The sequence below is a fragment of the Parambassis ranga genome, chromosome 8 (assembly GCF_900634625.1).
Source record: "Parambassis ranga chromosome 8, fParRan2.1, whole genome shotgun sequence".
NCBI classification, from domain to species: domain Eukaryota; kingdom Metazoa; phylum Chordata; class Actinopteri; family Ambassidae; genus Parambassis; species Parambassis ranga.
This window is the reverse complement of record NC_041029.1, coordinates 15,362,391-15,390,181: the sequence shown is the minus strand read 5'-3', so window position 1 is coordinate 15,390,181 and position 27,791 is coordinate 15,362,391. Positions and strand designations below refer to the sequence as shown.

Genomic DNA, 27,791 nt, shown 5'->3' with positions numbered 1-27,791 from the left:
TATTTTTTTGTCCAAAATGACTGTCGGGTAATTTCAGACATGTTACTCTTTTAGCTCAGATTTAATTTGGATTTATTTGAGCATGTGACGGTGAAATAAACCAATGTTTCACGTCCACCTGTAGATGGCGGTGTTACACCACAGACCAGTTGCACAGATTTAAGACGGTAGAAGAAGAACGAGTTGTTTCTGTACACTTCTTCATCATGTAGCCTCGCTGCAGCTTAATGTGAACCATTTTATCACAACTTGTATCATCCTCATAGATACAAGTTTATTTAAAATACCCTCTATCCACCGGAGAGGGGCGCACTTTGCCTTTGAAACTAAGTTACCAGCAAAAAAAAAAAAACTCTAAGTCCCAGCATGCAACTGGGCAGGCGCAGACCCAACCTGCCGGATCGGTGGGGAATTTGGTAGCTCCACACCGCCGCCGCTCCCAGACCTCGCCGCGGATGATCCGTTAGAGGAGAAATGGCTGCAGCTCTGTCCCGTGCCCTCAAACTGCCCGGTAAGATGTGCAGCGAGTATTTACACCGGACGCGTAGATTAATTATCAGACAATAATGACGCAATTTAGCCGCTAATTTTACGGAAATCACAGAAATGGGCTCATAATCTCGCAACTCAGATCTAACAGACGCATCTGATTCATTTGATGCTCCGCTGTGTCACACACACACTGATAACTGTTCCGAACCAAGAACACACATTTACATGATTTACACATAAATGTTGTGAAAAACGTGTGTGTGTGTGTGTTGGTTTCTGTGCGTAATGTTAAAACAGCTGCTGTTTGCTAGCTGCTAGCTTATATCATCAGCCTGAGCTGTAGCATCATAATAATAACACGACAGTCGGTCAGTTATCATGATCAGTATGATGTAATAATCAACATTTGTGAAACAATTATGATTTATGTTGCTATAACTTAGCAATAATGTGTAAGTACTGTGTTTAATAGCTTTAAAAAGAAGGTGAAAAAGTGTTTACTGCAGATTAATACACCTTTAAACAACCTTATTAATATATATATGAACAGAGCAAAGGGTGATTGATAAGAGCAGCAGGAGCCTAATGCAATTATTCCTCAACATGTTTCTCTCCATCGTTTACGCACCTCGTTCTGGAACATAATGCTCTGACTTTGTGGATGTTGACATGGTGGACTTGCGGGCTGCAGCGCCCCCCCCTTCTTGCTGGATCTTGTTAAGTTCCTTCCATGGTTGTCTCAGAGATCAGTGAGACCCTGTTCCAGGTCGTCCACCAACAGCAAACAGAGGCCATCACCTCGACTGAATCTGCTTCTCATCAGGCCCACAGTGAGCGGACAGCATGGACACATTCCTGGGAGACGTGCAGCTCTGAGCTGATGTGCCGCTGTGTTATCAGATCATGTCATGGATCGTCTTCCAGGCTCTCTGCACTAAATCTGTTGACTTTTTGCTTCCTCACTCAGGGTTTATCTGCACATATATGCAATGAGAGTTGACCTCAGTCAGCATCTTCTGTGTCTCTGCAGGGAAGAAGGGCTCGGAGCTTGGGGAGTACGACCCTCTCACCCAGGCGGACAGCGAGGACGAGAGCGAGGAGGATGACCTTGTTCTTAACTACCCCCGAAACGGCCTGGGCAGGGACAGCTGCCTGGGTGCTGGCTCTTCGAAGCTGCGTGGCAGCAGATCAGGGAGACTCGTGGGCACCCCTGAAGATGAGGCGCAGGAGGACGAGGAAGAGGAGGAAGAGGACGAGTGGAGGGAGCGACTCCCCAGCAAGTCCAGGCAGGACAGAGACAATGTGAAAGGGATGCAGCACTGGGCCCACAGGGACTCGGGCAGAGAGAGGATGGGGGAGGATAGACGGGGGTCTGGGTCGATGGGGGGCGCCGGGCTCGGGGTTCCCAGCGGCGATGCGGAGGAGAAGAGGATGAGGGTGAAGATGGCGGTCAGAAGTGCGGTTTTCCTGGTGCCTGTGTTTTGTGCCACGGTGGTGGTGCTGCTGTATGCGTTCCTGATCCCCTGCCAGAAGGGGGAACTGGAGAAGAAGCTGCAGTGGGAGAAAGCGCTGGGAGACGCAGGAGGTAAAGAAGCGACGTGACTTTCTCCTTTCTGAAAGTCCACTGTTGAAATGTAGAGGAGGCGGTGCCACCACATGTAAAGGGCTTAACGCTGTTTACACGCTCTGAGGAGAAAAGGATCTATCTTTCTTCTTGGAACACTGGTTTGGCAGGTCTCACCGATTGTTTGAGAAGAACTATTTATCTTGGTCGTAGCAGCTAGTGGAGAGGCTTTTTCCACGTTTCTGCATTCACTACGCCCACTCCGAAATTCTGAGCAATCACACAGTAGTTCTCGGACACAACCAGGAAAAAGAGTTCTGCTCAGACGAGACCTGCCAGACCAGGGTTCCAAGAAGAAAGTTACATCATCTTCTCCTCAGAGCGCTGACAGCCTGAGCGAGTTTCTCCGTTCTCGTGGAGCACGTAGCAGCTTTTACAGAGGAGGAGCCTCCATGGCTAGACAATGATGGATCAACCCTTTAATTAGCCCCCTGTGATTACACAGGATTATGAGGTTTTAGCTGCACTCACTTCCTGTTTCAACATGAACTATGTTATAGAGCGGTGGCACATTTCAGATTGGAACCACAACAAATGTTTTCGGGTTTATTTGGTACTTCCTCCCCCCCCCCCCCGTTTAGGTGTCACTCCGCCCGCTCTGGCGTTGTGGGACGTTGACGGCGATTCGGTGGAGGATGTTTTTCTGGGAGTGACCGCGTGGACCAACGACACCCACATCACACAAGGAAACAAAAGTACGAGTGCAATTCTAGACTCCGGACCATTATCCCTGACTGTAACTTAAGGCCTGCAGCTCTGTGGAAACAGCACCATCATGGTTACAAGCAGAGAGAACTCCAACACGTCTGTGCTCAAACATGTTATATATATATATATAAATATATATATATATATAAATATATATATATATATAACATGTTCATCTCACAGAGGACATTCCAGTTCAACTTCAAGTTTTTTTTTAAAAAAATTATAGTTTTTCAAATATTAAGCAATTTCGGTGTCATTTTAACATGGGAGTCTATGAGAGAGCCCTTTGGTCATCTGCCAAATGTGTCTCCTCCTACAAATTTCAAGCTACAGACTCCATTTTAGTCTTAAAACGCTCATTAGATGCTGCTCTATCAAACTTGTATTCAGAATTTTCTAATTCCGAATCGTTTCCGCCCGTTGGAGTGGTTTTTGAGGTCTCCTCTGCTGTTACCATGGCGACAGGCTGACACACAGAGGCATACAAAGCTCTGAATTGCTCTGATTCTCCAGCAATTCAGAGCAATCCTTCACATCAGCGTTCAAAGCAAAGCTTCAGCTGCAGTAATCAAACTTGCATTTTCTTCAGGAAATGCTTTTTTCTAGTTGTATTTGAGGTTTCTTGATACAAGCTTCGATTTTGTTAGGTTGCTGAGTGTATGTTTGTATGTCACAGATGTAATTTTGACCATTTTTATTTGGTTCTGTGGTTCAAACTATGAGCAGAGAATCTCCTCTAACTGTTCTGTTTGCTTTCCTCCCCTCAGTTTACAGCGCCGTGGCCGTGTCGGCCGTCGGCGGTCACGTCCTGTGGAGGAAAGTCATGCAGGAGTCAGTCATGTACATCCAGTGCGGCCTGCGGCACAACAGCCCACCGTCAGACGTGTGTCTCCTCATCAGCAAATCCATCATCATGGCCGTCAATGGCACCACAGGTTAGAGGAGACGATTTTGCGTTAGGAGTGAGTGAGGAGCGGTTGGCTGTGAGCAGAATGATGATCAAATTCCTTCTTTTCTCCTTCCCCAGGGAAGAAGCTGTGGTCAGTCCTGCTAAAGAACATCGAATCCCAGGCCGTGTTACTTCCGGACCTCCAGGGCGACTCGGTTCCAGATCTGCTCGTAGCCACCCTGCCCGCAGACGAGGTATCACTGTGTCAGCTGCCTAGTCTGTACACATAGATCAGGTTACACTCAAACATGCTGCTTCTCCTCTTGTATGATGAGCTAGGTGTTCGTGTGATCCATCACATCCCGAATCCATCTCTCCAGGCTTCGGGCTGTGTGCTCAAAGCTGAAATACTGGTCTCTGACTATATATTGGCATCTGACCATACGCATGTTTAAGGTGTAAAGGTGGTTATACATACTAGCAACAGCTTCTTTCCAGCTTCTCCATAACCTGTATGTCTTCCTCTGTGTAGCAAACAGCCACATTAACATTGAGCTGTACATCTGTTTACAGACTTTGGATCTGTCCCTGACGTTGATCTCTGGCCAGACGGGAGCAATCCTCGGACGTCCTGTACCTTTCAACCTCACAGCACAAGGAAAGCTGATTGGTCCTCTGCTGCACGAGACGCAACAAGGAGCGTACTACATCCTGTTTGGACTAGGTGAATTCCAGCGCCGCCTTTAAGCAGCAGCAGCTGCTTGTTTACAGTAAATAACTGCAGACGTGTGTGTTCTCTCAGGTAATGTGGAGGCCATCTCTCTGCGGGACATCTACATTAGGGCCACAGACAAAACACCCATAAGTCAGGTGCTGAGGAGGAAGGATGTGAGCTGGGAGGGACTCCAGAAAGCCAATTCATCCTCCTTCATACACATTTACAGGTACACCTCAGTGACTGGCCTGTTGGCTCCGGTTACACCGGACAGACGTCTCTTTGTCTGTTAAATACTAAACCTGTAGAAACAGCTGATGTGATGGAATTTACACACCCTGTGCTGCTTGGAGGACATGATGAGGGTTGTTTCCATGGTGATAGAATTCAGTCATTCCTTTTGAGAGCTGACCGTTGTTGTCCTGTTTCGTTATCAGAGGATCTGAACGTGTGGAGTACCTGCTCCCTCTTGTGGCTGGTTTTGGGAGTAACCACAACAGCCTGGATTCTGTCTCCAACCTGAATGCTAGCAGAAGTGACTGGGTGTTGGTGTACGGCTCCAGCAAGTTGTCGGTGCTCAAACAGAGGGACCTACACAAAGAGTGGACCTTCACCACACCGTCCATTCATAGGTACAGGGGTCAAAGGTCACTGTGACAGCACAGTTAGAATTCAAGGATTATGACCATTATAGGTCTGAAGATCAAAATAGGTCTGAAGATTATAAACGCTGTCATCATCTTTCCAAATTTAACCTTATTCATTCTACTTGTCACAGTCAGCCGGCTCCAGGACACTTTAACAGTGATGGAGTCCTTGATCTTTTCATCCAGCACTCAGCAAATGGTGTCATGAAGGTAAAGCAGTGAAAGGTAATAACTAAGCATGTAGGATGTTTGGATGTCATTCCTGACCTTTTTTCCTCCTCTTTGTCTGTCAGGTGCAGATTATCGACGGGGCGAATGGTCACCATCTCTGGACAGCAGACTTTGTGTGTCCTCATCTGGTTTTGGGAACATCTGCGATCTCCACCTCAACTGGCCAATCAGTGTTCCTGTTCTGGGCGAGCGAGCCAATCAAAACACAAAGGAATGTCACCAAGACAACTGTGAGTCTGTTTTTATGTGAATCGAGTGCACAGTTTATAAACTTAACTTTCAAAAAAATAATGCATTGATCTGTGAACTCTGGCTGTCCAGATGTCTCCAGGTGTTGCTGCTGCAGAGCCACTCATCAGGAAACTGTTCCTGCTGCATCCTGTATATCCCACAATCCTGCTGGAGCTCAGCAGCACCACGGACACTGCAGTCACATCAGCTGGTAAAAACACGGGTTAAAAAAAAAAAATCACCTGTGCGTGTGAGTTTCATAAATAATCTTTCCTCTGGGGCAGTGAGCTACCAGGAGCATCTGAAAGACGCCACCTACATCACCGTATCCTCCCGGCCAACACCTGATTCGGAGCCCAGCGCCCGCATTGTCAAGAGCATGAGCCTCAAAGGGGCGATCGGCAAAGGACGAATCGTCAGGCTGGGAGAAAGCAGCAATCCTGGGCCTGTGAAACCAGGAGCGTTTGAGGTCAACAAGTTCTTCAGGCACCTTTCCTTCAAACGTCAGGTGGGAAAACTGCTGCTCTACCACTTATAGTATTTTTTTCTTTGCAATTTATTTTAAAGGTAGGGTAGGAGATTTGGAAAAAACTCAGTGAGAGTCAGCCAGATTTAAAGTAAACACACGCCCCTTTCTCTCGGAGCTCACCCCAAAGCCACGCCTCCCAATCACATGGACGCACATCACCTGAAGACGAGCTGTGGTCTGTGACTTCGGCCATCATGCATCAGAATGAAATCTCCTACCCTACCTTTAACTGTGTGTTGAGAGAGGCCTTGTAGAATTTCATTGTACTCTGAATATAGTGACAATAAAGATCACTCATTCAAAACAGAGCATTAACCTGCAGGGGATAATCAATAAGTTTGTGGCCTTTGGTGCAATGAGTTTGACTAATTAAAGTCTTTGTTTTCTTCAGTGATAATCCTCCTCTGCATCATGAAGCAACGGTACAACTAAAGGCAAAACATGGAGACACTTCTGATTCACCTGCAGCTACCTACATCCTGTTTGTTTCTGTTACTTGAGAAAGAAATGTGTAATGTTTTTTCTTCTTTAGTCATGTTTGTACATTGATTATTTATTGTATTTAATTAGGAAGTCATATTTGACTGATATTTATAGTTGTTTAAACTCAATGACTGCTGAGCACTTTTATTTACAGTTATGCATACCGGTACTTGTATTTTTTTTTTATATGTTGTAATCTTTTATTGTCCTAAAACCACTAATGGCTGCTCATCACCAGGTTAAGTAGAGTATAAATATTTAATGCTGTACAGTATTTATTCATTGTTTATTTGTTTTTAATGGTTATAATCACACCTCTGAGAGTATGTGGCTGTTCATTTGGATGTAAATTTCACATATCATGAGTAAACTGCTTCTTTTCTATGCCTCATCCAGCTGTGTGTATGTTTAAGTAACCTAAAAAATATCTTCTTAAACCTGAATATTTTAGTGTAATGCATATTAAAATGTCCACAAATACAAAATAGTATTACTGAGCATATAAGGGGAAGCGTTTAAAAACAGTTGTATTTGTTGTGTCAAACCTCCGCCTTGTCTGAAGGGGGCAGTAGAGAGCCTTATTAACACCACTGAGCAACAGACACAGCAGCAGCAATCATGGCGTCTACAGCCGCGACCCGAGTGGCTACCGGAGCAGCTAAAGTTGTTAAACCAATCTTTAGCCGGGATTTAGATGAAGCAAAGCGCAGAGTCCGGGAGTTATACCGAGCCTGGTACCGAGAGGTACCGAATACAGGTACGTCGTGTATTTAATGACGTGTAAACGGCGACTAAACATTCAAGGTCGAAACGATTGGCTGCTAGCTGACAGCTAGCTTTCAGTCATGGCAGCTGTTGTTGTGTTCTGGAGTGTTTATTAAACATATTTCTGTCTGTGGATGTACAAGAATTACAAAGAGACCCCGCTATGATGGTCTGGCCCTGAACTCACCGCTGCTGCTGTGTATTCTGTGGATACAGTATCTCATTAGGCCACTGATGCTCGCGGACAGACTTTTCTGTCGTCATTTTTTCTATTGATTGACAACTAAGAAATATTCAAGTCTCTTTTGTCTGCATAAGTGTAGATGTGCTTGTGAATTTGACATTAAAGCAGTTGTGATTAAGCGGCCAACAGCGGTTACTAGACAGTCGGACTAATCGATAACGGAATTGTGGGTAAAAGTAGTATGCGGGCATACTGCATGAACTACATGAAGAGGGTTTATATAGCTCTGTCATTTTATGTTTGAATTTAATTAGGCAATTATATTAATCACCAAAACAAGTTGTACTAGTTAGTCTGCTCTAAAGATCTGTGATCGACTAGTCACACCTCAGTGTTGTTGTTGTGGTCGGCCATATTGGCTACCGCTAGGTGCAGTATTGGCTGTAGCTACATCAGAAAATTGACACATTTATACCTTGATGCAGGTGTGTTTATGTACAGCTTCTGTGTCACTCGGACCTGTGAGTCACGGTGCACTACTTATGTGTTTAAAATGTAAATCCGTCTCATTTCGGAAGCTGATTGGCTGCGATGCATATCCACAGGTCTGTGCAGAATTCAAAGTCTATATAGGTAGGAGTCGGGTGACAGAACTCAGTATACTTGTCAATGTAACCTTTCATATGATCACCGATGTTTAATAAATACATTTCAATGTGAACTATTTATTATATAGACTAGACAATACAATAATACATGTTGCAATAGTTAGTCTGCTCTAAAATTCAGCGATCGACTAGTCACACCTGAATGTTGTTTTGGCCAAATTTGAAGTATCATTTTGAAATATCATTTTGATCTTACACTAAACACGGTTTCCCGTTTCACTATACTGGCTTTGTGTAACACCTCACAGGATAACTACAACACTGTGATGTGGTCATCCAGCCCATATTTGTGTTTGCTTTGAGTGCTGGGTTTTCATGGCATTGCTTCCACTGATCTCCTGATCTCTAAAGTAGTGATATGGAAATAAGGTACTAAATCTGTTTAGTGATCAGACGTTTGACTGTTTGTGTCTCTCCTGGCAGTGGCAGTGTTTCAGCTGGACATCACAACACGTCAGGGCAGAGACAAAGTGAGGGAGATGTTTGATAAAAACAAGCACGTGACTGACCCCCGTGTGATCGACATGCTCGTCATTAAGGTAAGAATTAAAAAAATATTAAAAACACTTACCTGGAGTCTGTTTCATTACGGAGGTTCAGCAGACTCTGAGTTTAATGTGAACGCTGTCTCTGGTTTTTAGTACAGCTGGGCTGCATTAGTGTGATCAACTTTAGAGTTGTTGAAAGCCATCATTAATGGAGCCCTGATACCACGATTCACCATGGCAACAGACCCTGACACAAACAGGCTTCCCTACCTTTCTGTTAAAATGCAGTCAATAGAGTTTGAACTACATGTTTGCAGCTGTGTGTTAAGTTCAGCTTCTGCAAGTGAAGACGTTAAAGCACCTACTAGTAAAATATCATTAAATCAATTAAGCATGATGTTATGGTCGTACCTCATTTTAAGTAAATATCACACATAAAGAACCTCTCATATATGTTAAGTGTACGGTTATGGGTGGATTGGATCAATTATTGGATCAACTTGAAAAAGTATCAGTAACAAATGTTGCTTGTTTGTATAAATAAACAAAGAAGTGACACAAGAGTCAGTTCTGTAACGGGTAAGAATCAGGATTTGTTGAATAAAACCTGCTCTAGAACTAGGTTATATTTACAGAATTAAGTCACCATGGTAACACTTCAACTTACCTCCCTTATTGAAACAGTTAACTCAATAAGAGAGGTAAGTTAAACCCGAGGTTTCCCTCATCTCAGGCTGAACATACTCCAGAGTTTCCTCTAAAACTTCTTCATGAAACGGGCATCTGACCTCCCTTTTTTTTTGCTTGTCAAAATAACACTGAATACTTGTTGTCTGCCCTCCAGGGGAAAATGGAACTTCAGGAGACGATTAACGTGTGGAAGCAGAAGACACACGTGATGCGCTACTTCCGTGAGTCCGAGGAGCCCCGTGCCACCGACTTCCTGTCTAAATTCTACCGGAGTCACGACCCATGAACTATTCGGCTGACCTCTGAATGCTCTTTGCTTGTTATGTTCTCTTTACTGTAAATACACGCTTAAATACCAACAAATATGTGTATTCTTCCATCTTACCTGAATATATTTGAATGTTGATTTATAATAATAATCATACATACAGCAATAAGAGAACATTTTAGTGCATTCTGATCTCCAACACCAAACTGATTTTACACTGTATTTTACCAGTGTCACTCCCTTTATGAAGACTTGAGTCTAAGTACAATAGGTAACAGCAAAAAACCTGGAAAGCAGTGCAGGCTGAGGCAGAGAGATGTTCCAGGAAGGCAAACAGGCTCATCTGTGGAGGGATAAAGAAGGAGTGATGTTTAGCTTCCGACACTCTAAAAACAGACTTTCAGCTTTTCCTATGAGTAGATCAGGCACAACATTAAAACCACTAACAAGTGAACTAACTGCAGGCTTGGTCACATTATTTCATAGTCCTTAGCTGTCAATTCAAATGACTTCTTTTTTTGTGGGGTCCTCCGGAGACATTGCTGATGTTGCTGCATTTCAACCTGATGGTTCTCCCGTGATACTACTTTAATGTGACAATATGTGAAGAACAGAAGAGAATTAGAGTCTAGCTTTTCTGGGACTTTAGTTGATAAATAACAAAATACTGATAATTCATAAGCTTTGCTGCGTCTTTTTCTAACGATAAACATTAATCAACTGGAAGGTTTATGCTAAAAGAAAAAACTACAGGCACTACATCGCAACATTTCAACTAGACATAATGCTGTAACTCCAAACGACCAGTAGGTGGCAGAAGAGACTAAGAAACAGATAGAATTCCAGTCATACGCATCAAAATGTGGCGATCCACTCTCTCATCATGATTTAGAAACATCAGCTTTGCGTGGATTAGACCTCAAAACCAAAACAAAAAAAAATAATTTGACGCCCCCTTACATCGTTTCTTGCTATATGCGACTATTCAAATGCAGAGGCCCCCTAAGCAGCCATGGTGCCCCAAAGCTACATGTTCAGCCTCACCTGAGTGGAATTAAAATGAGCTAGTAAGACATTTTCTCAGTGGACAACACCCTGATGCTTCAGAGCTTTACAGGTTTGTACTACTGAACCTTCACCCTCTTCCTTCATGTACCTCATCTCCAGTGAAGCCAGGGAAGTGCTCATCTCTCTCAGCACAGCCTGGATGTCTTCAGGATGTCTTTGGTCTTTGGTTGACTCAATTGTTCAGAAACTTCAGGGTCAGACTGGTTGAAGTCGGCCTGTAGAGAGAGAGAGAGAGAGAGCAGGTTAGCACCAACAATGACACATACTTCATTTTCATCTTCTTTATCAAAGACCATGTGGCTGCTTCTTGTGGTTTGTGTCCTGGCTATAATCGAGGAGTGTCAAATTAACCATTACGAAACTGTTTTGATATTTTCCAGAATCACCTGTTGTATGTCCTTATGAACCGAACGTTTGGTAAAATACAGTAAAATGATGTGTCAAAGTTTCACCAAGGCAGCACAGAAGGAAACATAATCTGTCAGGGGTTGTGAGATGGCGGACACAAATGCAGACTTAGCCGGAGGTGAAAACAAACTCAGTTCCTTTAATATAAGCCAGGGTTCGGTACACGGGTGATCAGTCAACGTGGCAGAGGTATCCAAAAGGCAAAGGCAAAAAAGGCAGTAGTCAAATCCAAAAAACAGGTCACACACAAGAGAATCCAAAACTTACTCGAAAACACGTAGGGAAAAAACACAAGAATCCAAAACTTACTCGAGAACACGTAGGGAAAAATCACAAGAGCAGAAAGGCTACTTGGACGGCTGTGTCGCATGGAAGACTCACAAGACGAACTGGCAACAAGGGGCAGGAAACACACAGGCTTTATACACAGGAGGGCGGGAAGACAATTGGACACAGGTGAAGCACATTAGGGCGGAGCAGGTAATCACAGGTGGGGGAAGGGAGCACACATGAGAAAGACAGAACTGAAACACAGGGGGAAGATCGAGTTTCAAAATAAAACAGGAAGTGACTAGTAAAACTAGAACTAATACAAACAGAAAATGAACTACAAAATAAAAGACCTGGCTGAAACCATGACAGTACCCCCCCCCTCAAGGAACGGCTCCCAGACGTTCCACTAGAAACCATGAGTCTGAACAAAAATACAGGGAGCAAAAAATCAGTCTAATAAGGGTCCAGAAAACAAAAACTCAGAAAACTGGGTAGAGACCCAGCGTGACGAAGTCTGGGGGGGCTCAGAGAGCAAGGCCAGAGGCTGAGAAGGCCGAGATTTCCCAGGGTCGAGAGAAACGGCGGGGGAACACCAGAGACGAGGTTGCAGACCCTCCAGGGTCTGGGCGGAAGAACAACAGAGATAGAGACGCGGCCCCTCCAGGGTCCGGGCGGAAAAACAACAGAGATGGAGACGCGGACCCTCCAGGGTCCGGGCGGAAGACCACCAGCGATGACGAGACGACGGACCCTCCTGGGTCCGGGCGGAAGACCACCAGCGATGGAGACGCGGACCCTCCAGGGTCCGGGCGGAAGACCACCAGCGATGACGAGACGACGGACCCTCCTGGGTCCGGGCGGAAGACCACCAGCGATGATGAGACGACGGACCCTCCTGGGTCCGGGCGGAAGACCACCAGCGATGGAGACGCGGACCCTCCTGGGTCCGGGCGGAAGACCAACGAGGACGAGACGACGGACCCTCCTGGGTCCGGGCTGAAGACCAGCGAGGACGAGACGACGGACCCTCCTGGGTCCGGGCTGAAGACCAGCGAGGAAGGCGAGGCGGACCCTCCTGGGTCCGGGCAGAAGACCAGCGAGGACGAGATGACGGACCCTCCTGGGTCCGGGCTGAAGACCAGCGAGGAAGGCGAGGCGGACCCTCCTGGGTCCGGGCAGAAGACCAGCGAGGAAGGCGAGGCGGACCCTCCTGGGTCCGGGCAGAAGACCAGCGAGGACGAGACGACGGACCCTCCTGGGTCCGGGCTGAAGACCAGCGAGGAAGGCGAGGCGGACCCTCCTGGGTCCGGGCAGAAGACCAGCGAAGACGATGGGACTGACCCACCAGGATCAGGGCAGAAGGTCGGCGGAGATGAGGAGGCTGACCCACCAGACGAGGAGGCTGACCCTCCAGGGTCAGGGCAGAAGGTTGGTGGAGACGAGGCTGTGGACCCTCCCGGGTCCGGGCAGAAGGTCAGCGGAGACGATGAGGCTGACCCACCAGGGTCAGGGCAGAAGGTCGGCGGAGACGATGAGGCTGACCCACCAGGGTCAGGGCAGAAGGTCGGCGGAGACGATGAGGATGACCCACCAGGGTCAGGGCAGAAGGTCGGCGGAGACGAGGCTGCGGACCCTCCAGGGTCCGGACAGGAAGCCAGAGCCGAAGACGAGGCAGAGGACCCTCCATGGTCCGGACAGGAAGCCAGAGCCGAAGACGAGGCAGAAGACCCTCCAGGGTCCAGACTGGAGACCGGCGCTGGAGCAGGGGACCCTCCGGGGTCCAGACAGGAAGCCAGAACTGAGGGAGGACCACCGGCGTCGGGACTGGGGCTCGGGAGCCATGGACCACCGGGGTCGGAACAGGGACTCGGGAGCGGTGGACCACCGGGGTCGGAACAGGGACTCGGGAGCGGTGGACCACCGGGGTCGGAACAGGGACTCGGGAGCGGTGGACCACCGGGGTCGGAACGAGGGCTCAAGAGAGGAGGCCCACCAGGACCGGAGCAGAGGCTTGGGAGCGGTGGACCACTAAGGTCAGGACAAGAAGCCGGGGACGGAACCCCACCAGGCTGAGGACAGGGAACTGGGGACGGAACCCCACCAGGGTCAGGACTGGGACCCGGAGCTGAGGGTTCATCAGGGCCTGGGCTGGAACCCAGGGTCGAAGACCCTCTAGTGTTGAGGAAGGACACTCCTACAGTCAGTGTCAATGCTGCAAATGCTCCAAGGTATAAAAAATCCACAAGCTCGGCGGATAAATCCTTGGAGGTGGCACCGAAACACCCACCCTCGGGTGGTGCAGGAGAAGACGACGTCTGGAGTCCGCCCTCTGACGGAGCGGGGAGGAGCGACGTCGTCTGGAGCCCTGCTGGCTCCGACGGAGCAGGGAGGAGCGACGTCGTCTGGAGTCCGCCTCCGGGCGGAACCGGAAGTGGCGTCGTCGCCGGGGGCCCGCCTCCGGGCGGAACCGGAAGTGGCGACGTCGTCTGGAGCCCTGCTGGCTCCGACGGAGCAGGGAGGAGCAACGTCGTCTGGAGTCCGCCCTCTGACGGAGCGGGGAGGAGCGACGTCGTCTGGAGTCCGCCCTCTGACGGAGCGGGGAGGAGCGACGTCGTCTGGAGTCCGCCTCCTGGTGGAACCGGAAGTGGCGACGTCGCCGGGGACCCGCCTCCGGGCGGAACCGGAAGTGGCGACGTCGCCGGGAGCCCGCCTCCGGGCGGAACCGGAAGTGGCGTCGTTGTTGGCGGCCCGCCTCCGGACGGAACCGGAAGTGGCGGCGTCGCCGGGGGCCCGCCTCCGCACGGAACCGGAAGTGGCGGCGTCGTCTGGAGCCCTGCTGGCTCCGACAGAGCAGGGAGGAGCGACGTCGTCTGGAGTCCGCCTCCTGGCGGAACCGGAAGTGGCGTCGTCGCCGGGGGCCCGCCTCCGGGCGGAATCGGAAGTGGCGACGTCGTCGGGAGCCCGCCCTCAGGCGGCACTGGGGAGAACGGCATCGACTGGAGACTGGGAAACCAGGTGGGCAGAAAGGAGGCCACAGGAGCAGTGAACTCCTCCATTTCCTGGAACGCCCCGATATAATGGATGTGGAGCCAAGGCTCTGAGTTCAGCGCTTGGTCCATCCCAGTTCTAAGCGTCTCTTTGCAGTTCCATAGTGTTCCAAGTTGTTGGAGCAAGAAAATCCTGCGGTTAACCAACCGCCACAGCTCCTTCTCGTCTGTGGGTGGTGAAGGCAGGGTGTCCAGCAGGTCTAACTCAGCTTGAACTGTTCCTCTAAGCTGGTAAACCTGGTTCCACTGACGCACCATCTTAAATGGTGCCCACTGAAGGCTTCGGCTTTTAACAGCCGCTCTGACCTCTTCCATGTCCGCTGTGTCCTTTTAATGGCCAGTTCGTAATGTCAGGGGTTGTGAGATGGCGGACACAAATGCAGACTTAGCCGGAGGTGAAAACAAACTCAGTTCCTTTAATATAAGCCAGGGTTCGGTACACGGGTGATCAGTCAACGTGGCAGAGGTATCCAAAAGGCAAAGGCAAAAAAGGCAGTAGTCAAATCCAAAAAACAGGTCACACACAAGAGAATCCAAAACTTACTCGAAAACACGTAGGGAAAAAACACAAGAATCCAAAACTTACTCGAGAACACGTAGGGAAAAATCACAAGAGCAGAAAGGCTACTTGGACGGCTGTGTCGCATGGAAGACTCACAAGACGAACTGGCAACAAGGGGCAGGAAACACACAGGCTTTATACACAGGAGGGCGGGAAGACAATTGGACACAGGTGAAGCACATTAGGGCGGAGCAGGTAATCACAGGTGGGGGAAGGGAGCACACATGAGGAAGACAGAACTGAAACACAGGGGGAAGATCGAGTTTCAAAATAAAACAGGAAGTGACTAGTAAAACTAGAACTAATACAAACAGAAAATGAACTACAAAATAAAAGACCTGGCTGAAACCATGACATAATCCTCCAAACACCTTTTTTACAGCCTGTGTAACAGCTGTGGAGACATCAGAAAGAATCGAGACGCTTTATTGTCATAGAACAACGGGATTTGGTCCGAAAGCTCAGAAAAGGCAAAAGACATGAATACAAAAAACACAATAATACTCAAAACAGCTACTTTGCAGTAATGACATGGTCAAGTCCAGCACGATGTTATAAAGTGCAGCGTAGTGCATACAAGCATATAGACTTTAGCACAGGGTGTGAATGTGTGTCAGTACAATTAGCCTTGGGATGCTGTGGACAGGTAACAAAACAGTATTATTATAGTTATTATTATTATAGTTTGCACACAAACGGCGCAACCATGTTGACAGTTAGCTAGCTAGCTAGCTAGTTGTTAAAATCACAAATCTGAATGCCGTGAATATACTGAAACGTCTCATGTGTACTAACCGGGTGAAGTTACCATGGAGACGGCGTACACCACAATGAAAACATACACTTATAAATATTCTCCTGTTCATTAAATATGTTGCTTTAATCACTTTGCCTCACGGTAACCCGTTATAAATCACGTTACCCTTCACTTTGCTAGCCGAAGCTAAGAAGCTAACGCAAACGTCGGCTAATATAGCGGCTATGCTAGCTTACGTAATTAACGTGAAAGGCTCCAACAGATGCATATGGACGTGTTACAAGGGGGCGTGGCTAAATGATGACAATCATAGGCTCATCATTGAATTTTAATGAAAGGCTCTTTATGATGTCATAAAATAACTTTTACCATAGTGATGTGTAAACACACAGAGCGACACTCATTTGAAACACTCAGTGATTCAGGTATTCAGGATTATTACCATTGAGAGAGGACCATTTCTTCACCTACTGAAGAACACAGGAGCACAGTGTTTGCAGCATTCAGGATTATTACCATTCAAGAACATATCTTCACCTGAAGATATCTTCAGGAGCACAGTGTCTCCAGCGTCCACCATGGATCACAGCAACATTCCTTCACCTACTGCACTAATGGGGGAAGAAATGATGTTGAACAGTCCGCTAACTTGCAAGGTTCTGCAGAGCCTGAGGGCTGCTCTGCTACGCTCAGAGCAGGAAAACACTGAGCTGCGTGCCGACCTGGCTGCTCTGAAACAGCAGATGCAGCAGTCTCTGGAAGTCCAGCAGAAACAGACTGAAACATTGGCTCAACAGTTTCAGGCACAGCTGGACCAGGCCACCTCTGCAACCCTGACCGAAGACTTCAGAAAGGACCAATGCTTTTACAAATGTGCAGACCTGGCAAATGATGTTTGCACACTGCAAAGCCAACTGGACCAGGCCAACCAGACTGTCCTGCATAGAGACGGTCTGATCCAAAAACTGGCAGAGGAGAGGTCTTTCTTAGTGGAGGAGCTAAACAGGTGGCTGCAGAAAGAATGGAGAGAACTGGAGGAAAGACAGAAACTTGAAAAGGACAGAGAAGACCTTCAGAACAAGCTGTCAGAGAAGGAGGCAGACATCATCTGTCTGCAGCAGTCTCTGGAAGTCCAGCAGAAACAGACTGAAACATTGACTCAACAGTTTCAGGCACAGTTGGACCAGGCCACCTCTGCAACCCTGACCGAAGACTTCAGAAAGGCTGTTTTGCACGAACTGGACCAATGCTTTAACAAATCTGCAGAGCTGGCAAATGATGTTTGCACACTGCAAAGCCAACTGGACCAGGCCAACCAGACTGTCCTGCATAGAGACGGTCTGATCCAAAAACTGGCAGAGGAGAAGTCTTCCTTAGAGGAGGAGCTGAACAAGACCATTGCTGAAGCTAAAGACACAGGCTCAGACAGACAGAGGTCCAAACAGAGGAGGAAGAAAAAACATCTGAACGCCTCACAAAGGAGGAGCTGAAAAAGGCTAAGAGGCTGCAGAGACAACAGAGAAGGTGGAGGAGGAGGCTGACAAGAAAGAAGAGGAAGAACTCCCCACGAAGCCCTTCAGGCACCCCCCCCTTTCTGAAAGTTGTGCAAAAATCTCAGATTTTTACCTGTTTTTTTTCCCAGAATTCGACAATCATTCGACATCATTGCCAGAATGCAAAAATTGCACATATTTGTTTTGCATGTACAATCTAAATGTCCAACCTCTGACAATAAAACATAAACAATACACATCTGTTTCTCTGTGTTTGTGCCATTGGGCTGCACTGATATGGTCTTTACATGTGATAATGTATTGTTTTTGTTAAGGCATTTGATTTGAGATTTCTTAGACATCTTAATGAAAAGTGCAAAATTGTTCCACTTCACTTGAATTCACAGAAAACAGTCATGACACTGTTATAAACTGATTTGACCTTGTAATAACACTTAATGACATCTTAATGAAAAGGGCAAGATTCATGACACAATTATAATGGTGTCATGACAGCCAATATCAAAACCAACCATATATGATAGCTTAATGTCATGTTAAAGATATAAAACAATACTTTCTTACAGTTTTAAAATTAGGTCTGCTATGTCATATTTATGACAGGTTATGTTGTCTTGGTTAATGTCAAGTTGTCATAACAAAGACATCTGAAACAATGTCAACTTTGCATCAAAAGTGACATAATTTACCGATTGACACCTTATGACAGCTGTCATAAGCATTCATTGATGTTCATGACAGGGGTCATGTCATGATTATGGCAGCGTCATGTCAGCCTTATGCACACCCATTCAAATTAAGTGTTAACATACAATAATACTCAAAACAGCTACTGTGCAGTAATGACATGGTCAAGTCCAGCAGGATGTTATAAAGTGCAGCGTAGTGCATACAAGCATATAGACTTTAGCACAGGGTGTGAATGTGTGTCAGTACAATTAGCCTTGGGATGCTGTGGACGTTTGCACACAAACGACACAACCATGTTGACAGTTAGCTAGCTAGCTAGATGTTAAAATCACAAGTCTGAATGCCGGGTGAAGTTACCATGGAGACGGCGTACACCACAAAACATACACTTATAAATATTCTCCTGTTCATTAAATATGTTGCGGTAATCAACGAACACCGGCTAATATGCTAAGCTATGCTAGCTTAAGTAAACAACATCAAAGGCTCTAACTGGTGGTATGGACGTGGTAATAGGGGGCGTGGCTAAGTGATGACATCATAAGCTCTAAATTGACTTATTATGAAAGGCTCTTTATGATGTCATAAAAGAAGTCTAGAAAATATATAGCTGCGAGCTTAGTTCAGCATTTTACCATAGTTCAAGTGTACACACACGAGAGCGACACTCATTTTGAACACACACAACACAGGATTATTACCATTCAGGAACATTTCTTCATCTACGACACTAATGGGGGAACAAATGATGACGAACAATCAAACAACCTGTGATATTCTGCAGCTCCAGGGGGATGCTCTGCTATGGTCATTGCAGGACAACTGTAAGCTGCATGCTGACTTGGCTTCTCTGACACAGCAGATGGCCCAGGAGCAGCAGTCAGGAGCAGACAGGAACATTTCTACACCTGGTTGCAGGATTCTGCAGAGCCAGAGGACTGCTCTGCTAAGCGCACAGGACGAAATCTCTCAGCTGCGTGCTGACCTGGCTTCTCTGAACCACGAGATGGCCCTCAAGGAGCAAAACTGGGAGGAGCAGTCAGAAGCATCAAAGGAGGATCTGGCCATTAAGCAGAAACAATGGGAGCGTGCATTGGCAGAGAAGGAAGAGGACATGATTTCCCTTCAACGGTCTCTGGATGTGCAGCTCAAAGAGGCCACCGATGGAAATCGGCACCTCAGAGACACTCTGGAAGAGCTGCAGACCTGCAAAGCTTCTTTGACCTGTGAACTTAGCATTCTGCAAGCCCACATAGAGGAGGACAAGGACATCATCATCACTCTGACCAGTGAAAAAGAGGCTCTCAACTACCAACTGAAGGAGAGCACAGAGGTGATGAAAACCCAACTCCTGAACTTGGAAGAGGTGCTCGCAGTCAAAGACAAAAGCCTTGAGAGCATGCAGCAGCTCCTTAACGACGTTAGAGAGGAGAAGAGGCACCTGGAAGAAAAACTCAGCAAGCCTCAGATGTCCAAGAAGGAGCAAAAAAAGGCAGAAAAGAAGCTGCAGAAAGAACGTGAGGAGAGGGAGAAACGGGAGAAGAAGGATCACAAGGAGAGGGAGAAAATGAAAAAGAAACAACGTGAGGAGAAGGAGAAACAAGAGAAGAAGGATCGCAAGGAGAGGGAGAAAATGGAAAAGAAACAACGTGAGGAGAAGGAGAAACAAGAGAAGAAGGATCGCAAGGAGAGGGAGAAAATGGAAAAGAAACAACGTGAGGAGGCAGCAAAAAGTCCTTCCAGATATGAGGAGCTGGCCTCTGAACTTTGCTCCCTGCAAAGCCAGCTAGAAACTGTGAACCAGACTATCCAGGAAGCAAACAGCATGCTGACCAGTCTGGCACAGGAGAGGATCTCCATGGAAGACAGGCTGACACAAGAGAGGAAGGAAAAGGATGAGTGCCTGGGCCAATGCTTTGACAAATGTGCAGAGCTGGAAAATGAGGTTTGCACACTGCAAAGCCACCTGGACCAGGCCAACCAGACTGTCCTGGAAAGAGACAGTCTGATCCAAAAACTGAAGGAGGAGAAGTCTTCCTTAGAAGAGCAGCTGAAAAGGAGTCTGCAGAAAGAAAAGACAGCGGCAGCTGATGCAGGCAAGAGAGAACGGGAGGAAAGACAGAAACTTGAAAAGGACAGAGAAAACCTTCAGAACAAGCTGTCAGAGAGGGAAGCAGGCATCATCTGTCTGCGGCAGTCTCTGGAAGTCCAGCAGAAACAGACTGAAACATTGACTCAACAGTTTCAGGCACAGTTGGACCAGGCCAACCAGACTGTCCTGCAAAAAGACGGTCTGATCCAAAAACTGGAGAAGGAGAAGTCTTCCTTAGAAGAGCAGCTGAACAAGGCCAACACGGAAACTCAAGCCGTCGGCAAGAAGCTTGGGCACGAAATGACCCAACGAACTAAAGAATGTGTGGAGTTCTTAAATATGGTACGCACTCTGCAAGCTGTCCTGGACCAGGCCAACCAGACTTCCAGACAGAAGTCTTCCCTGGAAGAGGAGCTGAAACTTGAGCAGCAGGCTACAAAGGAAAGCCTACAGAAGGCTCAGCCTCTTCCTCATGAGCAAGAGGAACAGGTAAAACTGCTCAGGGACAGTAACGACGAGCCCTCTTCAAAGGTTTCAGAACAGCAGAACCCCATCAACTCCCTGACGGCTGAAAACAAAGCTCTCCATGTGAAGGAGAGCGAAGCCAGGCTCAGACAGATGGAGGTCCAAAAGGAGGAGGACGCAACATCTGAACTCCTCACAAAGGAGTCCTCTAGGAGCAAGGCTGCAGAGACAACAGATAAAGCAGGAGAAGGCCAACAAGAAAGAAGAGGAGGAACTCCTCACACTCCTGTTCTATAAAAAACAATCGAGGCTGCAGAGACAATAAGACACGCCCCGCAGTATAAACAGAAGGTGGATAAGGGGCTGCAGAAACGTACAGCTTACAAGCTGTCAACAATAGCTGTCAACTAAAACACCATCTGACAGTTGTGCAACAAAATCTCAGTTTTACCGTTTTTTTTTCCAGAATTCAACAATTCTGAGGAAAAAAGTACAGTAAATTCTCAGATTTAAATCAACCTTAACAAGAAGCCCTTCACACACACACAAACCCCCCCCCCCAACACACACACACACAACTGAAAAGGAGGCACCTAAACCTCTGAAAGTTGTGCAAAAAAATCTCAGATTTTTACCTGTTTTTTTTCCCAGAATTCGACAATTCTGAGGAAAAAAGTAAAGAAGTACAGTGGTGGAGGGGTTTGAGTGCCCAGGTGATCCCAGGAGCTATGTTGTCAGGGGCCCCTCAGCAGGGTCTCCCAAGGCAAACAGGTCCTGGGTGATGGGTCAGACTAAGAGCGGTCCAAAGAACTCCTTATAAAGAGAATGACACCAAGGAAACGTGGCTGTATGTCTGATTACTTTACTGTTATCTTCATCGAGGTATGTGAAAGCACATCTGGACAAGAAAGAAGCATTTTGGAAAGAAATACTGTGAGATGAGCCTGAGATAGAGTTCTTTGGTCACAACCAGAGGAGGTATGCATGGTGGAAACCGCACACTGAACTCCATGAGAGGAACTTATGGCCTACTGTGACATTTGGTGGCGTGTCCACCATGTTATGCTGAGCTGAGCTGAAAAAATAAAGTTGCTGCTTCAAAAGCTGATGCAGTGATTTTCCTAAGGGGTGCCCAAACTTTTGCAACTTTTTAAGACTGTATATATACTTACACACACACTCTGTTGTGCTACTTATATAATATTATAAATATACCTGTGTTCAGGTGTTTTTGTGGAATCGACCCACTTCTCCTGTTCACCAGAACGTGCAGACCCACAGAAGCAGAACCACAACCCCCGCAGTATAACAACAACTCAGTTAGTTCAGCTGTGAGGAAGACTGTTAAACACACGTCTCAGGTGGGACGCCTTCTTTCCCTCCTGTGTCACTCCAAACACAAATCTGCTCTCACCTTCTTGGGTTTGGGCAGGATGGCACCGGAGGACGTGGTCACCGCTGTCCGGCTCGGTGTCACCGTCTTCCTGCAAGGCGTCAGCGGCGAGCAGCGGGCCGACGCCATGTTCCCAGCGTTTGCAGTAGCAGACATGTGGAGAAGGAAACGTTTGTGAAGGGAAACAGCGCCACCTCGTGGTTTTGCTCAGACGCTGCATCCAGCTCACCCAACGCCGTCCACACGATAGATATAAATTAAACCAGCTAATAAATCTATTATAAAAACCTCTTTGTGATGACATTTATTGTGCCGTTTTAAATTTAAGTCTGACTGAAAATGGTGGAAGAATGTTATTTGCTCCATTAAAAAAAAATGTTATTATTTTTAATTTACATTGGTATAGATATGCAATTTTCCCGTCTGCTAACGACTCTGCCTCTGTGTGGAAAGGACTGAGGCAGATCACCAACTACAAGCCCAAAGCCCCCCACTCAGCTGACGACCTGCAATTAGCCTACAGTCTGAACGAGTTCTACTGCCGCTTTGATGGACTATCAGCCAGCCCTGACACCTCTCCACACACCTCTCCACACCCCATCAACACGGACATCCACATCAAAGATACCCCATCAGAGTCCTCCTTGCCCCCCTCCTCCTCCCCCTCAGGCTGTTCAGGAGACTGAACCTGTTATGTGGAATAAAGGAAGGGATCCAAATGCAGATCTCGAGGTTAGAGTCTTTATTACAAAAGGTATAACAAAAAACTTCCACTGAGGAGGAAAAACGCTCGTAGGTGCAGGTGCACGGGGAGGAACGGGTTGCTGGGTCTCACCGGGCTGGCGGCCTCCTGAAGGGGAGAAAAACAGGCGCGTTAATTCTGTAAGACAGGTTCAAAAATATTTCTAGGAGCTCAATCAGCTTACGACGCAGGGCAACTGAAGAACTGGTGAAGGTGGTAGAGGAGTGAAGGGCTTAAGAGCTGTCCAAGGAAGGTGGGGTAATTGAAGACAGGTGAGGCAATCAGCCACGGCTCCACCCAGCAGCCCTGACAACCCCGTAGCACCTGAGGAGAGAAAGCAAAACAAAAGCAGCCAGATGGAAGAGTACCAAAAAAGGGTCCCTAGAGGGAGATGATGTCTCACCACACCACAGTACCCCCCCCTCGACGGGCGCCTCCTGGCGGACCCCCAGGTCTGTCTGGGTGTAGGCGATGAAAGTCCTTCACCAGGGCTGGGTCGTAGATGGCCGAACGGGACACCCAGGTGCGTTCCTCCGGACCATAACCCTCCCAGTCCACCAAGTACTGGATTCCCCTACCCCGACGTCGGGAGTCCAGGAGACGGCGGACGGTGAACGTGGGGACCCCGTCAATGATGCGAGGGGCGGGAGGCGGGGTGGAGGGAGGCTGGAGGGCGCTGTCGGAGGCCGGTTTGATGTTAGAGACATGGAATACTGGGTGGATCCTCATGGAGGAAGGCAGGGACAGTTTCACCGTGACAGAGTTGATGATGCGCAGGATCTTGAAGGGCCCGATGAAGCGGGGGGAAAGTTTGCGGGACTCGGTCCTGAGGGGAACATTTCTGGTGGAGAGGAGAACTGGCTGGCCCACACGGTAGGCAGGGGCAGGAATCCGGTGCCGGTTAGCCAGGCGCTGGTTCCGAGCCGTCGAACGGAGAAGCGCCTCCCTCGTACGTCTCCAGATCCCGCGGCAGCGGCGGAGGTGATGCTGCACGGAGGGGACAGACAGCTCCGTCTCCTGGGAGGGGAAGAGGGGGGGGAGATAACCCAGAGAGGCCTCGAAAGGGGTGATGCCGGTCGCTGCGCTGCGCTGGGAGTTATGGGCGTATTCAACCCAGGGGAGAAGGGCGCTCCAGGTGCGCTGGTTGCTGGCAGCCACGCACCGCAAGGCGGACTCGACGTGCTGGTTGGCCCGTTCCGTCTGCCCATTGGACTGTGGGTGGAACCCGGAGGAAAGGCTCACCGATGCTCCCAGTGCCTTACAGAAGCATTTCCACACCGCGGAAGAGAACTGAGGGCCCCGATCAGAGACGACGTCAGAGGGGAACCAGCAGATCGGCCGTCTCCGAGGCAGAGGGTAACTTGGGTAACGGGATGAGATGCACTACTTTGGAAAAGCGGTCAATAATGGTGAGAATGATAGTGTTACCGTCAGAAGGAGGGAGGCCAGAGATGAAGTCCAGAGCGATGTGCGACCAGGGACGCCCAGGTACCGGGAGGGGGCGGAGCAGGCCGGAAAGAGGGCGGTGGGAGGCTTTACCGCGGGCGCAGGCAGGGCAGGCGGTGATAAACTCCCTGGTGTCAGCCTCCAGCGACGGCCACCAAAAGTGCCGCTGGAGTAGGTCCACCGTCCGCCTGACTCCGGGATGTGTGGAAATATATGGTCAAACCTGGTCAAAATATATGTTTGTTTGCACATATGGTAAAAGTGTATGGTTGCTCATAGATCGAGACCTCTGACTGAGGCCATAAAGCATTCTGATGTTTAATGGTTAGTCTAGAAATTCGAACTGCAAACCCCTTAGTTGACCCCAAAGATGAAAACACAAGCTTGCCAAAGAGACAAGATATACTCAAGGTCGTGTAGCAGGAGGACCTGTGAGAATACACACACACACTCACATCAAAGATGTGAGTGGAGAACTTCAATGTCTTTTAAGTTTCGTATACGCCCTCCACCTTGTGATTATTGAATATGCATGTTTCACTGAAAAACATTACCTTTTATGCCTTTCTATGTAAATGTAACCACACCTTGTTGTGAGATTAATAAAACGAGCCTAATGCATGGGACGGACAGAATGCAAATGGTCAGCTACTGGAGCAGATCGAGGGGTCTGTATTGAGCTGTGCATTCTCCCTTTATAAAGGCGAAACTGAAACTGATCAGTACTGGTTTTCATTCAATGTTCTGTGCATCGGGGACGGAGTCTGGGAATCCGGGGTGACCAGATCAGGTCACAACAGATGACAAGCCCACCGGGCAGTGTGGGTCCACTGCAACACCTGGGAGCGTACAGAGGAGGGCACAAACAGGCGGTCAGGAGGACCGTTACCTGGGTCCGGCTCCGACCGTTGGGCCTCCTTGACCCGGGACTCAATCTCCCAGGAGAGGGATCCGACGATGATGGCCGGGGGGATGATGGCCTCCGGTTCCGTGGGGACCTCCGAGTCGGGAAACAGTCGGGAGAGGGCGTCAGGTTTAGTGTTCTTGCTGCCAGGGCGATAAGTCAGGGTAAAATTAAATCGGGTGAAAAACAGTTGCCAGCGTGCCTGGCGAGAATTGAGTCTCTTAGCTGACTGGATGTAGGCAAGGTTCTTGTGGTCCGTCCAAACGACAAACGGCAGCTCCGACCCCTCGAGCCAGTGTCTCCACTCCTCGAGTGCCAGTTTCACAGCTAGCAGCTCCCTGTTGCCGACATCGTAATTTCTCTCAGCGGGGGACAGGCGTCGGGAGAAGAAGGCACAGGGATGGAGTTTACCATCCCTCTCCGCCCGCTGGGACAGAACCGCACCCACCCCGGAGTCAGAAGCGTCTACCTCCACTATAAACTGTCTGGTGGGGTCAGGTTGAACTAAAATAGGAGGTGAAGCGGGCTTTGAGAGAGGTGAATGTTTGCTCGGCTAGGGGTGACCAGAAAAAGGGGCGAGCAGGTGATGTAAGCTGAGTGAGGGGGGACACAATCTGGCTATAATTGGGATGAACCGGCGGTAAAAGTTAGCAAACCCCAGAAAGCGTTGAAGCTCTCGCCTGGAGGTGGGTTGCGGCCACTCCACTACCGCTCTGACCTTAGCCGGATCAGCCCTGATCTGACCTGCCTCAGCAATAAACCCCAGAAAACTAACTGATGAGTGAAACTCGCATTTCTCTGCCTTCACGAACAGCCTATTCTCGAGGAGGCGTTGGAGGACGGCTCGGACATGAGAGAAAAAGAATCCTGCTCCCAGGGGAGCGGAGGACGGTCGGATGATACCGGAGGAGAGAGATTCGCCGATATACTTCTCCATCGATCCCCTCTCCGTAGGCGAGAGATTGTAAAGTCGGCTCGAGGGTAACGGGGCGCCAGGGAGGAGATCGATGGAGCAGTCGTAAGGGCGATGAGGAGGGAGAGATAACGCCTTTTCTTTACTGAAAACCTCAGCGAGGTCATGATATTCGGGGGGAACGGAAGTAAGATTAGGCGATGGGATCGGTTTGCAGCCGGAACGGGAACTAGGCGGAACGGCCGAGCGGAGGCAGTTGGTGTGACACCGAGGACTCCAACTGAGAATGCGGTTATTATCCCAATCAATGTGAGGATTATGACTCGAAAGCCAGGGGTAGCCAAAAATGACGGGGGAGTGAGGAGAGCGGATAATGAAGAATTCAATCCGCTCGTGGTGGTTGCCCGAGGTAAAAACCATGACAGTGTGATTGACAGAATAAAGAGACAAATAAATAAACAGGTCTTACCACTGTGACAGGGTGCACTGATTAGCAAGTGTTTTGGCATCAGTCTGGTGGAGGTGGCAGAGCTGAAGGAGCCTTTGGAGAGGTGGCAGCTCCTGCCCCCTGGCCAAGGATAGTGCTGCACACAGGGTGGTATGACATAAACAATATGCACCATGCAGAAGTATTTGTTGAGTGGATTGAAGGGCTGAATGGTAAGTATGGGTTGTACATGGCCGGTATGTGATATGGCTTGTCGCAGTGGGAAAGCTTGTTCCACAGGCTGATGATCTCTGCAGCCTGCTGATGCGTGACAAACGCATGGTGACGCAGTTCCACCAGAGCCATGGCCAGATCGGCAAACTGACGGCAGCCAACGTGACCATCTGGCCCAACAAACACATGCAAAGCACAGACATGACTGACGAATCCTTACAGTGTGTTCACACACAGCTGACCCTCAGAGAGAATGAGGAAAACAGGCCTTTGTAGTGCTCACAGTCTTATCCTCCTCCTCAGCCTGCTCCACCTCCATCCCAGGGCTGTCATCTTGGGATGGAGGACTCAGGGAGCTCTGTGCCTTGAAGAAGCGCACTGTGATGAGACAGGCGTGAAATCTCATCTGGAACCAGATTGTCCTCATGCCCCTCTTCCTTCCTTCTGCCTCTCCCTCGGCCACTTTCACATCCTGAGTACCAGGATCCCAGTCAAGCTCCTGCTCCAGCACATGATATTACCTTTGACAACATCTAAACAGATGAAAAAGCTGACATAACAACAATAAAGATCTCTACTTAGTCCTCAAGCATACCTCTTTACCAGCCTGCTGCTGGGCATCTGAATCTGGATTTGTGGTTTCGTCTGAATCAGGCAGAGAAAGACTGGAAGCCGCCGGCGGGCCGTCTCTGACAACTGACGAAGTAGAAACTGAAGTTATTTAAGTGTAGTAAGAAACATTATTGTGATAAAGTTGGTCGGTAAAACCACCACAACAACAGCAACAACAAAATGAAGAATGAGTCTTTGTAATAGGCGTCATCAACATCATCTGCAGCGGTGCAGCAGAATCCATGAGCACAGAATTACAAATTAATTGATCTTCCTGCCAGACAAACCCAAATACACAGAAGGAAGAATTTGAGAAGAAGGAAGTAACTGCTCGAAAAGAATGTTTTAATAACAGTAAAAAGAAATGTGCAAACTAAGAAAGCAAGCTGAACGTACTGGAATGAGCAATATAATAAATAAAGAATACTACAAATAGTCCTACACAGTCTGTCAAACCGTGAAAATAAAAGTGTAAAATACGAAATCAAGCTGAAAGTACCGGCATGATCTAAATTATAAATAGTACCAAAATCTGTCAAACAGTAAAAAATCAAATTTGCAAAATCAGAAAAAGACGTGTGCATAACAGTTAAGAGCAGTTAAGTGTTAAAATCAAATTGCAGGACATT

At 48.1% G+C, this 27,791-nt stretch overlaps 2 protein-coding genes and 1 long non-coding RNA gene across 3 annotated transcripts; 2 read left to right on the top strand and 1 right to left on the bottom strand.

Annotated features, from left to right (window-relative positions):
• The first annotated feature begins 383 nt into the window (after nucleotides 1-383).
• fam234b (family with sequence similarity 234 member B) lies at nucleotides 384-6,929 on the top strand. Its single transcript, XM_028412150.1, has 13 exons — nucleotides 384-511; nucleotides 1,523-2,077; nucleotides 2,698-2,811; nucleotides 3,595-3,762; nucleotides 3,855-3,970; nucleotides 4,290-4,440; nucleotides 4,519-4,660; nucleotides 4,869-5,063; nucleotides 5,210-5,288; nucleotides 5,372-5,539; nucleotides 5,631-5,751; nucleotides 5,825-6,048; nucleotides 6,461-6,929. The coding sequence occupies exons 1-13, from the start codon at nucleotides 475-477 to the stop codon at nucleotides 6,461-6,463; spliced, it is 2,073 nt and encodes a 690-aa protein (XP_028267951.1). The 5' UTR covers nucleotides 384-474; the 3' UTR covers nucleotides 6,464-6,929.
• Nucleotides 6,930-7,131: 202 nt separating this feature from the next.
• ndufa6 (NADH:ubiquinone oxidoreductase subunit A6) lies at nucleotides 7,132-9,710 on the top strand. The gene is made up of 3 exons (XM_028412049.1): nucleotides 7,132-7,309; nucleotides 8,593-8,708; nucleotides 9,502-9,710. Exons 1-3 carry the CDS (start codon nucleotides 7,171-7,173, stop codon nucleotides 9,631-9,633), a joined length of 387 nt encoding a protein of 128 aa, XP_028267850.1. The 5' UTR covers nucleotides 7,132-7,170; the 3' UTR covers nucleotides 9,634-9,710.
• LOC114439859 (uncharacterized) lies at nucleotides 9,678-22,038 on the bottom strand. Its single transcript, XR_003671093.1, has 3 exons — nucleotides 21,906-22,038; nucleotides 10,772-10,898; nucleotides 9,678-9,958 (listed from the first exon to the last, which is right to left on the bottom strand). It is a non-coding gene; the product is annotated as an uncharacterized LOC114439859 (long non-coding RNA).
• Nucleotides 22,039-27,791: the final 5,753 nt, after the last annotated feature.

What these genes read in the sequence shown, in the direction of transcription:
- ndufa6 (XM_028412049.1), top strand. Translation starts at nt 7,171, where the DNA reads ATGGCGTCTACAGCCGCGACCCGAGTGGCTACCGGAGCAGCTAAAGTT. An exon ending in CCGAGAGGTACCGAATACAG is followed by an intron (nt 7,310 to 8,592) that starts GTACGTCGTGTA and finishes CTCTCCTGGCAG; the next exon opens with TGGCAGTGTTTCAGCTGGAC. An exon ending in TCGACATGCTCGTCATTAAG is followed by an intron (nt 8,709 to 9,501) that starts GTAAGAATTAAA and finishes TCTGCCCTCCAG; the next exon opens with GGGAAAATGGAACTTCAGGA.
- fam234b (XM_028412150.1), top strand. Translation starts at nt 475, where the DNA reads ATGGCTGCAGCTCTGTCCCGTGCCCTCAAACTGCCCG. An exon ending in CCACCCTGCCCGCAGACGAG is followed by an intron (nt 3,971 to 4,289) that starts GTATCACTGTGT and finishes ATCTGTTTACAG; the next exon opens with ACTTTGGATCTGTCCCTGAC. An exon ending in CAGCAAATGGTGTCATGAAG is followed by an intron (nt 5,289 to 5,371) that starts GTAAAGCAGTGA and finishes TTTGTCTGTCAG; the next exon opens with GTGCAGATTATCGACGGGGC.